Source organism: Sceloporus occidentalis, unplaced genomic scaffold, assembly GCF_023333645.1.
Source record: "Sceloporus occidentalis isolate IW3139 unplaced genomic scaffold, rSceOcc1.0.p SCAF_10, whole genome shotgun sequence".
Lineage (NCBI taxonomy): Eukaryota > Metazoa > Chordata > Lepidosauria > Squamata > Phrynosomatidae > Sceloporus > Sceloporus occidentalis.
The window spans coordinates 14,263,429-14,278,189 of record NW_028316990.1 but is presented as its reverse complement, the minus strand read 5'-3'; the positions used below and the strand labels follow the sequence as shown (position 1 = coordinate 14,278,189).

General features: G+C 41.1%; 1 protein-coding gene across 9 annotated transcripts in view; it reads right to left on the bottom strand.

Moving 5' to 3' along the window:
* The window catches only part of RIPOR1 (RHO family interacting cell polarization regulator 1), an 84,315-nt gene that overhangs the window by 20,270 nt on the left and 49,284 nt on the right, over positions 1-14,761 (bottom strand). For 6 of the 9 annotated variants that reach the window (XR_016271716.1, XM_089476847.1, XM_089476845.1 and 3 more), the window contains exons 2-6: positions 7,461-7,587; positions 4,436-4,588; positions 3,333-3,411; positions 2,629-2,652; positions 962-1,015 (exon numbers count right to left, since the gene is read on the bottom strand). Coding sequence is in view for 8 of the 9 variants with exons in the window: in XM_089476849.1 (XP_089332975.1) it covers positions 962-1,015; positions 2,629-2,652; positions 3,333-3,411; positions 4,436-4,588; positions 7,461-7,587 (437 nt within the window). In the remaining variant the exon portion in view is untranslated. Of the gene's footprint in view, positions 1-961; positions 1,016-2,628; positions 2,653-3,332; positions 3,412-4,435; positions 4,589-6,561; positions 6,633-7,460; positions 7,588-12,034; positions 12,203-12,382; positions 12,428-14,761 lie in introns of those variants that run through there. The other 3 variants (XM_089476848.1, XM_089476846.1, XM_089476851.1) reach the window with 3 other exon arrangements.

The window sequence follows — 14,761 nt, the reverse complement described above, 5'->3', positions numbered from 1 at the left end:
ATAGGCCACTTTCCCTGCAAGGCCAATCTCCCTGTCTTGTTCAGTTCTTCTCGTCTCTTCTGTTCCCCGCTTCTCTTTGAGGAGGGCCCAGAACTCAACAGCACCTGCATGCATTGTGTATGCAGAAGCCCCCAGGTTCAATCTTGGGTGACTCAAGGAGCATCAAGAACATTTGATGAACAAATAGCCTGACCTGGTAAAAGAATAGCTTCTTATGTTCTTCAGCATTTCCTCCTTTACACTGTATGAATTTCTTTCTTCCCAAGAAAATAAGGTGTGTGCGTATACACACACATATACAGGCACAACAAATTATAATTATAATAAAGATGATTGACCTGCCTATGATGGTTAGGAATTTGGATAAGAAATTTTAAAATACCCTGGTTTCACAATGCTAGAACTAGAATATATGGGGGAAATATGCACTTTCATTTAATGGACCCTGAACAAAGCTAGAGAGTGAGAAAAGGAACTGCTGTATAGATTCACAACTGTACCATGCAAGAGCAGAAATTAGAACAGTGACAATTCCCAGAATTTAATTTACCCTCCTCCCACTAATTTTTAAAAAGAAAGATTTCTAGCACTTATGGTTTAAATTTCTGCTTGTGATGCCTAAGAAGTCAGAGGTGAAGTTGTCCTCTGCCAACCTAGAGGTCCAGATTGAAGTCCTGTTTCCAGAGTAGCTGCCTGCCCTTTGGCTAAGCTATAACAAATATACATATGAAAATCTGTTCTAGCTACAACTGAACTTTGACTTTCACAGGTTTAATTTTTGTAGATTTTTTGGGGGCCTAGAGAAGTGTTTTTTTCCATCTCTGGATGCTCTTTCAGGAGCCCCTAACCTCCATGAATGTGTAAGGCCAACTGTATATAATTTGCAAAGGCCTCCAAAGAGTGCTGTATTTTTTGCTGCAAAAATCCCCTTTTCATGCCCAGTTCCGGGAGTAGCAGGTACCTTGCTGGCATGAAACTCCAGACGGCGTAGGAATCGTTCAATTGACTTGACTTGCTGTGAAATAATTTTAAAAAAGAAAACTACATTAGATTAGAAGCAGAAATCCAACTGGACAAAAAGATTAAAGACATTTTAAGTTCTCCATGCTCCCTGTCTGTCTATGTAAGGGAAGGTTCACTAAACCTCATTTGATATAGATGGCAAAAGCTTGCACAAATGTTCACAAATGTATCAGACTCTTCTGCTGATCTGGTCTGAAGGGACAAATTTCTGACTTGAATCTTTGTTGGTATAAGGAAAAGATTTTAACCAGGGAACCAAAGCTTAGATCTGTTTGATCATAAAGCAGCATTGGGCATCTGGCCAGATTCTTCCCATTTCATTGCTATTTTGAGGGTAAAAGTTGTTTAGTGCTGAAAAGGGAATTGGCACAGATGCATTCCTTTATACACCAGATTAAAAGCTGACTTGTTTGCTCCTGTTATCAACAGAATAGAGTTGGACTGCTTATTACACAGATGCTATTTTATGCTACGAAGTCCATGTTGCCTGACTTCTCTGTCCTTTTGAAAGGGATATTTAGGAAAAATAACAACATCTCATGTGAAGAAAATGAAGGTCTTGAAGGGCTCTCCTATACTGCAAATTTCAAAATCGCTTATATGTCTATTAACCTTTCAGCTAGGCAAAGGCAGCCCTAAGAAAATATTATTTTCTATGATTTTCACTGATTATGGCAGGTTATGGCACACATATGAAATCTAGCTTCATGAGTAGATTTCAAACAGGAGAAAAAACAGCTCCCAACCCCAATGAGTTTCATCCATCTGAAACCAACATCATGATCTTTCTGCATCTGGCTTGTTATAGAGCCATACACACTCTTCAAAGGTCCAAACGACTGTTGAGTCAAAAATGTCACAGAAGACTATATAGGTAGTCAAGGGTTGGTTTCCCCTGATCTAACTCTGTCTAACTGGTGTACAGCAGCTGAACTTCAACCAATAGACAATGGTTGTGTTTTTTTTAATAAAAGAGCTGCAAGTTGATTAAGAGAAGCTTCCTATAGCATTCAACTATTTCCTTTTTCCCACTGTCACGTCTGACTGAACACGTTTTGCATGTTTTCAAAACAATACAAAAACTTCCACAACCTGTTTTCTAGATGCAAAAAAGTGAGATAAGCAAACAGATGAGCAGTGATATATCTCTTGAACAATCTTCAACCCTTCTGAGAAAGGGAATAAGCTACTCTACATTTCAGCATTTTCTTTCTTCTTTTTAAATAATACAAGCAGCCTGAGAGGCTGTCAGGCTCCTTTGCATTGAAGGGCCAGTGGTGAGGAGCTATTTGACCCTCTAGCCTTTTACCATTTAAAAATAGGTCAAAATGGTCCCCTTTCTTCCAACTATTTTGTCTCACTGCAGAGATTCATCCATGGGATGTTTTCAATTTTTAAAAAGCCATATTGTGTTTGCCTTTAGATTCTGTCTCATGCATTTGGTCAGGGAAACAAAGAACCCTGGATGTAATCACAAGGAAAGCAGCAGTGTTATTGGGCAGCACAACTGAAACCAGCTAACTTGGCCTTCTGTGTCAGCCAAGACAGAAAATGAAGTAGACAGTCAAACCAATCTCACCCAAATGCCATCCCATCACACCTTACCTTATCAAGATCATAAAGAAAGCCCTAGAAAAGAAAGAAGCAGGATAGTGAGTGTTAGGTTGGGCTCAGAAACAGGAAATTATTACTAAGTGTATGATGCCATCTTGTACACCACCAACATTGTTGTGTTGTTATTGTGTGCCTTGAAGTCATGGGGTTTTCTTGGCAAGAGCTGTTCAGAGGAGACTTGCCAATGCCTTGAGGCTGAGAGAGTGTGACTTGCCCAAGGTCACTCAGCAGGTTTCATGGCTGAGCTGGGAATCGAACCCTGGTTCCTTAGAGTCATTGTCCCAACACTCAAACTTCTACACCACAGTGACTCTAACAGCTTCTGTATAATTATCACTCAAGGCCATGCACAAGGCAAGAGCCCGTTGAGTGTTGGAGGGGACTGTATAATGCTAGTACAGTGCTACATGGAAAATGCCCACAAGGTCAGAGATACTGCAGGAGTACCAACAGGGCAGAAGTTATCGCTAAGCAGAAGCCCTGTGGCCCTTGTCAACAGGACTGGATCCTGCTCTAAGCACCTGCTACTTGAGCTGCCTGTCTCATTCTGCCTGATGGCAGGGCCAGCCCTTCTCATCAGACTGCTCCCTCCATCCACAAGCTTATGCTGTTTTTTCTGCAGTCACTAGTCCTACACTCTGGGGAAAGTTAATCATAGATACAGTGGTTGTGGTTGGCATCAACGCTTTACTCACCAAACGAGAATTCCTCTTGGACTCACGGATCTGAGTGGTCAGCTTGTCAAGCTCCACCTGGTGCACTTCTACGTAAGCCCTATAGAGAGAAACTGTGCTGAGCAAACAAGAAGCCACTCTCTCTCTCCAGCCTCTCTCTCCCCTTACTGTGGAAATTTAGGTAGGCAGTATCCCTGCCATCTATTCAAACTGCAGATCCTGCATGATGTTGTCTTTGACAGTATGGTTTCAAGGAATAAAATGCTGCTCAATTCTCCAGCTTCCCAGCGCATGACAACAAAGAGAGATGCATCTTTCTAAGCTTTTGGTTCACAGGCTTAACTGACGGCCCTTGTGGTCTCTTCCAACTCTATGATTCTATGATAATGCAGCTGGTGTAGAGACCAGACCATAAGCAAACATACTGTGCTAACTCCCTAAATGTGCCTTCACTCAACCAAAAGAGATTGTGGAGGGCCAGGGAGCTAGAGGGTAATGTAGGCATATAGTGCACCAAACTATGGAAAGAAATACTGCTATACAGTACAGGAAGCATTAAGACTATCCTAGTCCACGGGTGAAGAATCTTTGGTAAGCCGGATGTTTTGGGCTACTGTTCCTGGAAGCCCTTACTGTTGGGCTTGGCAAAGTGTAGCCTTCGGCCACATGTGCCCCAAGGCTTCATTTCACAAATTCTTTTCAGACTATCTTGCACTGCCCTTTTTCTGGCCAGAAAAGTTAGGGTGAATTATTTTTTCTGGAAGCTTCCAAAAGCAGGAATTGACCAATTAAATACTGATGAAATAGATTTAGCCTACAAAGCTTATGCTCTCAGTTTCTTTCAGTTACCAGTAGTCTTAAAGGTTCTACATGATCCTTTTGCATACCATTTAAATACATTACAGTCCCCACCCCCTATCCTGAAATAATCTATGGTAGAACAGTGGGATTTTAAATATTTTGAATGAACAATCAGAAACAAAGGGATCTTGCAGCACCTTTGAGACTGAAAGAAAGAAAGACGTAGGTAGTATAAGCTTTCATAGATTTAAGTCTATTTCCTCAGAAATACCCCCCCCCCCCAAATCCAAGGCAGTTGGGTGAGTGGCAGCATCACTACTTACGTTAGTCCCTTCTTCAGCGCTTCATATACTTCATCAAGTCGTTCTGGCTGGGGCACCTTGGGTGGAGGGGACTTGTGAGACATCGAAAACATCCTACTGACTCTGGAGCCAGACTTCCTGGAGACAGTTGGTGTGCTGAATGCAGGAAAATTCCTATCCCCAAAAAATCCCCATATAAAGGAAGATGTTAAGAACCTGGTAGAATGAGCTGATATTTAATAATTGGAGAGTGGGGGGATTGGGGAAAGATCTCTGACTCACTGTTCAGAGCAACTACCACAGAAACACATGCTCTTAGTGGGCAGCTTTCTACATTACTGCTGTAGTGGTAAAACTGAAAGCAAGGAAGAATGCTCTCAAGTCTTCTCAGTACAGAGAAGACATTTTCTTATGCTTCAGACTTCACACAGATTGCTTGAATTGACTCCCCTTCGTAGTGTGGGCTGCCAGGAATTAACAAAGTCAATGGTGGTTGTGGTGGGGATCAATCCAGCACCAGCAGCTGTGTACAATGGTGTTTGGAAGTCTCCTTCTACCATAGGCCCTCTGCATCCATGGATTCAGCTATCCATGGTGCCCCCCCCCCTCTCTCTCTAGAAAGCAAACCTTGATTTTGACATCTTATATAAGGAACACCATTTTACTATGCCACTGTATAGTTTTGGACTATAGTTTTGGAGCCAAGAATCTACAAGTCCTAAATTTTCCATTAAATGAAAGCACACCTTTGATAATTCACCTAGAGTATTCTCAATCTTTTTGTGCAAAGTTCTATCTTTTTCAGGGAATACCTGTTACTTCTAATTACCCATCAAACACCAATTGTTAAAGGACAGGTCCAACAATTTATCCCCAGGTTCTGTTAAAAAAACAACAACCCAAAAGCCACCCTTTTTTCACATAGAGCATATATACTAACCACCAATGTTTAACCCTTTGAAAATTAATCTGCATATCCACATACTAACCACTATGGCCATTATCAGTTCAGGGGCAATAATTGGGATTAATATACAAAACCACTCAATTTTTCTTCTTCTGATGTTCCACTATAAACTCTTGTCCTAATTTCTAGTGCTGCAAACATTTGCTATCCTTTTTTTCTAAGATTTGTCTCTTATAAACAAATTATATCCAAAATGAATTTTCGTAAGTAATGAAAGTTTTTCTTCTTCTGTGGAACATTAGCTCTGTTTATATTATAGGAAATAATTTGTAATCCATAATCGGTTCTAGTCAGATGAGGTCCTTACAGCTGCATCAGCTTTCAACAAATCCTCTTCACTATCAGATCTGTGTTGCTGAGTTGATCCTCTGCTCCCCATGCTCCTCTTTCCTCTGACTTTGCTGTTTAGATATTGCTTCTTCTTTCCTTTCTTCTTCTTTTCTTAGCTCCAGGGGTTTCTGGATGAGATGGATTATCCAGATCCATTCCAATCTAGTTTCAGGCCTTGATATGGGACATAGGTGGCCTTGTTTGCTTTGGTAGATGGCCTGGGAACTAGACAGGGGGAGTGTGTCTTCATTGGTTCTGCTGGACCTCTCAGTGGCTTTCAGCAACATTGACCATGGTATCTTTTGCTAGGATGGGACCTGGGGGAACTGTTTTACAGCAGCTTCATTCCTTCCTGGAGGGCGTAAACCAGAAGATGGTGCGAGAGATTATCCCAAGTTTCAAGATTCTGTGACATCCGTATCTCTACTGAGAACACAGCAAAGGGGCTTCTTAGTGGTTGTCCCTAAATTCTGGAACACCATTCCCAGAAAATCTAGACTGGCACTCTCTTGACTCTTTTTCCACAGGCAGGTGAAGGCCTTTTTGTTTTGACAAGCCTTTGAAGACTGATTATACAAGGCCTATCCCACCTTAAAAATGTGCTAGGCAGTTTATTTATAATCTTTGTTGTGATTTTTAAACGGTTTATGTTTTAAACTGGTTTTATATTTTTTGACTACTTAAATCACTATTTATTTATTAATATTCCACCTTTCCCCAGATTGGGATTTTAAGTAGTTTACAATGATTAAAAAAGTATCCACAAGATACATAAGTTAATATACAATTAAATCATCAGAAAAAATTAAAACCATATTAAAACATATTATTAAAACACACACAGACTCACATAAAGCACAACAATTAGCACTATCCAGCACATTGGATAAGATTGTCTGTATATAATCACTCAGCAAATGCCTGTTGAAATAAGAGAAAAATATTTGCTTGTCTACAAAAAGAAAGTAGGGAGGGTGCCAATCTAACTTCTCTGGGAAGGGCCCTCTCCTGTTTTAACTTTTGTATTTTGTGGATTTTTAGATATTTTAAAAAATCAGTTGTAAGCTGCTTTGAGTCCTGAACAATAACAGCAACAGCAACGTCTCCCACTATGAACACTGAAGAAGGAATGCCCTGGAGATTAAGACAGAGAAAACAAGGCTGGGAAAGACCACAAGGAGGAATAGAAAACCACTGTGCTAACAGTAATCTTCACTGATAATGTGGGAGAGTGAGCACCACCTCTTGAGGGATTCATGGAGCAAAGGCAATGAGTGATTATACAGATCACTTGCTAGTTAAAAATCCCATAACAGCTCTTGAAGGGCAAACACACTGCTGTACCAAAAAAGATGTACGTTCCTGCTTTATTTTAAGAACATGCACATACACACATGCGCACACGTGCACACACTTCAGATTCTTACAATTCTTGGGATGGCACTCAAGAAGAAACAATCAGTCTCTACAGTCATCTTAGAAATCTGAGAAGAGGTTGAGCAAGGCTTTAAATCTGTCAGAGGGACTGATATTCCTGGTCATTTCCCTCATAAACAATAGAAACAAAATATATTATGCGCAATAACTAAAGCTGCAAATGTTTCAATTAAAGCAGGAAGTGGGTAAAGAAAAGTGAGAGTGGGTAAAGAAAAGTAATAGCAAAGCTAGCTAATGGATCATCACACAGCCCTGCACCTAAATCCTAAATATATCCCAATCCCCTTTCCCACCAAGATCTCCTGGGCCTACCGGAAAGATTTGTCCTGGGTAGAGTTGACACCAGCAAAAGATTGGCTCCTATTGATCCTGACTATCAGACTGCGTCGCTGGGGCCGCACTGAGAGCGACATCATCGAACTCCACTGGGAGGGACTCCCTGTAAAGAGAAAAACAGAGTAAGGCTGCATGGCAGAATATAGCATCAAGGGTTAAGGAGTGGGGTTTAATGGTCCACAACATGAATAGCTGGACGTCAGTGCAGAATTGAGTTCCAACATGCCAATACAGTTTTGTTTACTGATTAAGCAACAGAGATCACACAGTTAAGATCCAATAAGAGAGAACACAGTCACCGGGCTCCGCTGTAACTTCCCCATATCAACTTTCCTTACTAATCCTGAATATCAAAACATAAAAGTCTTCCTTATATCAGTGCTTGGAAAAATATTTTTCTCAACTACAGCTCCAATAAACTACAAGTCAGCATGCAGTCCAAACTTTTCCAATATTTGCCTTCTACTAAATCAAAGCCTCACTCCACCTATCTGACTATCATCTGTTCTGACTGGGAGTATTCCTCTACAATTTCGGGAAAAGATTTTTTCAGGGTTCATTACTTAAGCATCTTTGGAGTTAAAGCTGGCACCACATAGATATCAAGCTCACATTCTACTATTGTGTATGTTTACACCAAAGTTGAACAGTAGAGACAGATCCCCTAGTTTGACATTGAGCAGCACATTATATCCTTCCCAGTCATGACAGCCACTGAGACAAGTGAAACATTCATCCCAAGTGATGCCCCCCAGTCCCAAAGTATCAAACATGGGAATTCACTGAAAGATTGGTGTCCCTCTTCAATCCAATTGGCTTGAGAAGAAATGGCTTTTAGAGCTCTGTTGCTGAAATGACGACACAGACAGACTTCCCATGTAAGAGCTACTCCCAAATTGTCTGTGTTGGAACTCATCTTCCATTATAGTTGTCTTCTATGCCTCCCAACTTGGTTCCCTCTAGATGTTTTGGATTACAGATTCCATAAGCTCTGACCACTAGCCATGCTTGGCTGATGGGAATTGTATACAAAATGCCTATAGAATGAAGGTTTGAAAAAGGCTATTACTGAGGAATTAATCTACCCAAACATTCCTTCAGTGGCTGTAGAAAATACACAATGTAGGTTTTAGGGTCAATGAGAGGAAACCCATCCTCCTGTTCATCCTAGTAACAATTTTTAACCGAGTCTTGTAAATCAGTCACAAAAGTTACTGGCCCATTCATTTATATATGCCTGTGTTAATCATTTGTGGCATACTGAAATGCCTGAAAGCAGGGAGGGGAAAAAGATAGGGAGGAAAATATATCGTATTCTTTGCTTTCTAATTTAATTATAACTGCACCTTTGAGAATCCTAGCCCCACACAAAAGCTATTCTTATTTCTTGCAAACCAGTTCATCTAAATATTTATAAATCTCATTCTTGGCCAAAAATAGCACCCACAATAGTGTCAAATTCTCAAAGCAAGAGGTGCTTTAGTTTGTTGTTGTAAAACTCTCACATACATATACACAGAGGACGCTTTGAAAAAAATTAATTTTTGGACTGGAATTCCCAGAATCTTCAAGTCAGGAAAAAATGCTCTTAATCTCTGCAAATCAAAGACCAATACAAAAAATGAGGAGCTAGATACCCCAATATCATGGCCTGCTGGAGGGTCAAGGAGGTACTGGATTCTCTTAACCATCACAGGTGAAAACAAGAACAAAGAATACTGGGATCTTCTTCCTTTAAGAATGAGTAGGTAGTTCAAACTGGTTCAGTCTTTCAAGAATGTACCAGCAGGAGAAAAATCACTGGATAATTTCAAGTCTCAATTCATGTATGATACTGTAAGGAACATATGCACTCTCAGTCTCCATGTCCACACATTTAGAACACTATCAGATTACCTTGCAAGGATTTGCGAAACTAGGAAGTGCTTCTGGTGTAATGCTTCTAGGACTGGACAATTAAATCGATAAACATTTGTTGTTGTGTGCCTTCAAATAATTTCTGGTTTAAGGTGAATCTATCTGGGTTTTTCTTGAAAAGATTTGTTCAGAGGGAGTTTGCCATTCTTTTCCTCTGAGGCTGAGAGTGTGACCTGCGCAAATCTACTGCTGATGTCTAGCTCAGTACCAAGAGATGCACATACTGAGACTGCTCTCCATGAACTATGTGGTTAGGGCTGGATTTACAGAGTCAGCTGCATGAAGTGGTTGAATTCTGAAGTGGTGGCATAGATGCCATGTTTGATTCTCCCCCAACATTAGAGGAAAATCTTCTGTAAAGGAGTGGACATGGCTTGCCCATGACATTTTGCTTCCTGAAATGAAGGACAAGATGGCACTCACTAGTGTTGAGTGCGCTTGTAGACTGGCAGTGGGATAGTGTCCTCCACCATATGAGAAGCAGGCTGGATAGCAAACTTCACTCTGCCTTTAAACTGAGGGGAACAACCAAAGAATAGCCAAGATGCTACCACTGAGAGTATTTGCTTCCTGAGATAGCTGCCTCATTTTGTCTAACAGTGAGGGACAACTCATGGAAAGGAAACACCAACATACTGAGCACAAACTGAATGTGAAGACTTAAGAGTTGCTCACATTTATCCCAAAGTGCTGTTTCTAACATGGCTGTGACCATCAGTAGCTGAAGCCTATATGATACAATGTGATACAACAAAATACGATACTGGAAACAGGGAGGAAATTGGTATACTATGCCAAGTTGATCTAAGCTCAAGAGAAAACACTTTGCCAGCTCTAAAGACACTTTCACTTTGGACAGCAAACTCAGATTTAAAGGGGTTGAAGAGTAGTCTGGGGAAGAAGCAGCCAAGAACTTCTAACAATCTTCCCTTTGCTGACCTCAAGCATCATTCCTACATTTCTAGATTTTTCCACTGTTCCTAGGACTATCTGCTAGGTAGGACTACTACATCCATAAGAAGCAGATGGCACTGAACAGATGGGCAGGGATAACATGCCACACAAAGGCAGGGGCTCCAGGACTAGAGATGGTGGCTGTTTCCATAATTGGTTTATATATCGCTTCAGATTGTCAGTAACCGGTTCTTTTCTAGCACTCTATGAACCCAGGTGTATCTATGCCATACACAGATAGAGAAACATTGACTTCTGCACCAGATTATGCTGAATTGTGCAACTTTTGTACAATATAGAAAAAGAACAGGTTTGCCTAAATATTTTACTTTGCACAATTTACTACACTGTGAATGATATAGTTGGGAAAAGAAAGAGAGAGAACACTAAAGGCCTGCCTCCAACTGCTGGACACGCTATTCAGCCACCTGACAGGATCCTGAGATTTCAAAGGCATTGCTCACACATCTGAAAACTTATTTTTACAAACATGGGGCTCTAAAATTAACAAAAACATTTGTTTTGTTTTAAATTGGATTCTGTATCCAACACCATGTGCTGTGCGTTCCTCAGAGCCATCACAATATATGTTAGCAAACATATGCAGAGTTCTTGCATCCACTTGAGAATATGCTTTCCTGATTATGTGCACTAAACTGACAAGAGAACAATAAAAAGATCACTGTGCCAGATTTGCTTCAGCTAGAAGATAAATCCAACAAAATTAAATATAATACTACTGAAAGGGATTAAAATATATTCACATATGTTTCCAGAGGCTATAACATTCCATAAAATTCTGTGTCCAGCTTTGACGCAGATAATAACACAGTCCTTTGAGAAGCCTTTGTCTGTTCTATGTAGTTGAAGCGCTTATTGCTGATCCTAGTCTGAAAACACTATGAAAGTATGCTAACCAGCTTACAACAACATTCTGTGCATCAATTATATTAGTTAACCAATAGTCTGCTGCTACTGAATTAACTTGTTGCTCTTAACTAGCTTTGTATAGAACTCCCTTTCTCACTTTTTTGCATCTTGGTTGGCCATGGCTAGTCAGAGGAACAAAAAAGAAAAGTTGGTAATCATAGGGAAAAAAGAGAAAAGGAGCATGGCCAATTCAGTTAGTTAAACATAGGCAGAACTGGCATCATTGTTTGGCATTTGACAGGATTATAGCAGAAACAGAGGAGGAAGTCTGTCCTATGTTGGTTAAATCCCCCAAACACTTTCCATTCCATGGCTGGAACAAGGCAGAGTTTCAGACATCATAACAACCTACAAAGGCTATTAATTCAGGAAAAGACATACACATTTTCAGAGATGTGGGGAAAAATATAGCAAACTGCCAGTGAGGAATATAAGATGAAACATTTTTCCTGCCAGAAGGATCCTCTTGTGGATTCCAAGAGCATGCAACCCCACTGACACATCTGGCTGGAAAGGAGAGGTAATACAAAGAACCATTTGGAATCCTATATATCCATTTCCTTTACAAATGCTTTCCAGTGAGAGGAAGCAGGAAACTGAGAACACAGCAAAAAGCACACACTCATTACCGTGCCCGTATGTCCGCACCTGTCTGCCGCCTTGCTGGCCAGCATAACAGGCAAAAGACAAAAGAGCAACCCATAGAAAAGACCCTGAGTTCTTCACATTACCCTTAAAACTACACAGACCTGAACAATGGCCAATCTAGGGAGTCAGCTTCCAGCCAACAGGAAACGCAGCATTTCCCCTGCCACTCAGGATTGTGGCCACAATGTCCAACCTCTCTATGGTGGGTCCTGGTCCATAAGCATCTCAGAAGAAAATTACAGGCACTAGAAGACAAACTCTGTGCTCTGAGTTCTCCAGGTCCACGAGACACAAGTACAAGGCACTGCGCAATGCAGTTTAGAAGCCAACCCCACAATGGCAGACCTAACTCTCTCTCTCAGCTTCAGCCCTGGTTTCTAGGGCAACACTGGCCCAATTAAACTCATTACGAAGGAGCTCTAATCCCAAGAAGGGCCTTGGCAGATTACCTTCTTCTCTGCTGGAGCTGTTTAATCAGATCATCAAGTGAGCCATGTCTTGCTGCCCCCACCGACCTCAGCAGGTATTTATGGATTGAAAGCTAGGGTGACAAGGCAACAGCTCCCTTGCCAAGTCGGCACAGTTTGGATGGCTGGCTTGCTCAGGAATTAGGAGAAGGATGCCCTCATCTGGCCGGCACAAGAAAGAAGGCCAGGTAACAAAGCCAAGAACCAATCTTCTTGTATGCAACCTTTGTGGATGAATGAAATGGGGACTTTTGATTCCATGTAAACACCAAGTTTACAGTTAACTGGACAGTTAAGAAAGTAGATTAATTAATTTGAGATGAGGTGCTGGAGAAGAATGCTGAGGTTACGACAGACAACCAAGAAGTCAAACAAATTGGTCCTAGAGCATCAAACCAGAAATCTCTGGAAGCCATGATGACTAGAATGAGGCTGTCATACTTTGGACACATCATGAGGAGGCACGACCCACTGGAAAAAAACAATAATGCTAAAAAATGTGGAGGGAAGGAGAAAGAGAGGAAGGCAGCATGCTAGATGGGTGGACTCTATTAAGGAGGTAATGGGTATGAATTTGCAAGACCTGAGCAGAGCAGTGGAGCATAGGGAGTCTTGGAGATATTTCAAGGGTCACCATGGGTCGAGGGTGGATAACAACAACAACAACAACAAAAAGTATGGATAAGAGGGGAAATGCCCATCCCAAGAACCTACCTGGAAAGCAACGTTAGGGCCGAGTGCTGAGGGGGAAAAACAAGATCCTTGGAGCCATAGGCAATAGAAGCAATATTTGAAAATCCAAATCAATCTCACTTCAGGGACAAGGTCTAGGGGTGCAGTGGTTTTGCTCAGGTCCTTGAGGTTTAGAAAAATACTTGGAATGGACTCACTGTATAGCAGCCAGAACATTTCCCAGGGCTTTCCCTATAGGGCTGGGCTCTGCTCTTGCATTCCTGGCATTTCATAGATAATCAGCAACTGGTACTGCCAACAGCAGAGGCGGGGAGTTCACGAGGTGCTGCTGTCAGGCAGGCTACAGGCAGGTGAGCAAATACAGCAGGAACACAACTTGCAACAGAAGTATGCTAGGGAGGAATGGGGCTGATACCTTGGTCAAACATGGTAAAGTGTCATATTTCTGTCATGTGTACTTTCCCAGGAAATGAGTAGAAAACAATGATGTGCGAGTTTTCATTATGGGAAAGTAATTTAAAAATAGGTCTATGAGACTTTGTGAGTTTTGCTAGATGTGCTTGGACTCTTCCCATTTTATAAAATGGCATTTTCAAACTGCTCAGCAACCTCTGTGTTAAAAGCAGTTAAAGTACTGGTAATGCCATCTGTAACCCAGGATGATAGGGGAATTGCCCTTTAACAGAGAAACAAATTCCATGGTTTCAGCTTCATTTTAATTTAATAATAATTTGTTTTATTTATATACCGCTATTCCAAAGATCAAAGCGGTGAACAGCAAGTAAGCTAATTAGCAAGTAAGCTAATTTGCCCCCAACAGTCTGGGTACTCATTTTAGCGACCTCGGAAGGATGCAAGCCTGAGTCAAGCTTGGGCCCTTTTGCTGGTCTTGAACTCGCAACCTTGTGGTCTTGAGTGAATGGCTGCAGTACAGGCATTTAACCACTGCGCCACCAGGGCTCCATTTTCAACAGTTAGGCTGGGCATAGGAAGCCACCACCACCATTTTCTTCCACCATCTCTTCTATCATTTAATGGCAAGAAACATAACTCTACAGGACTCACATTGAGATGCCAAAGAAGGGGAAACCTGATGCAATTGCAGTAGCCTCTCCCCATTCAGGGAGCCAGTTCATCAAATTCTGGTTTTCCCATATTCTAAAACTGCAATAGTTGGAGAAACTACAGTGATCCAAGATGGACTCCTTTCTCCTGAGCTTGGCATCCATTTGTTCTTAGGTCAGTTTTCAAATCATTAATTTGGACTATCTCAGCAATTCCTCCCCCCAAAGGTGTGTTTTTGACATATAGCCTAAATATAAGACCCTAATAATCCACGGAGGTCTTGGAACCTTAGAAACATTTTACTGTTTTCTGCTACAGGATGAGCCTCCCTTATCTGGAATTCAGAAATCCATGATACTTCAAAAAAACAAAATATTTCATGGATGGCTGGGGTAGTGACACCTTTGCTTTCGGTTGATTCAATGTACAAAATTTTTATTTCATACACAATTTTTTAAAATATTGTACAAAATTACCTTCAGGCTATGAGTATAAGCTATATACGAAATATAAATGAATTCTGTGTTTAGACTTGGGTCCCATCTCCAAGATATCTCATGTACATATATGCAAATGCAGGTAGACCAATTTTTTTAAAAAAAA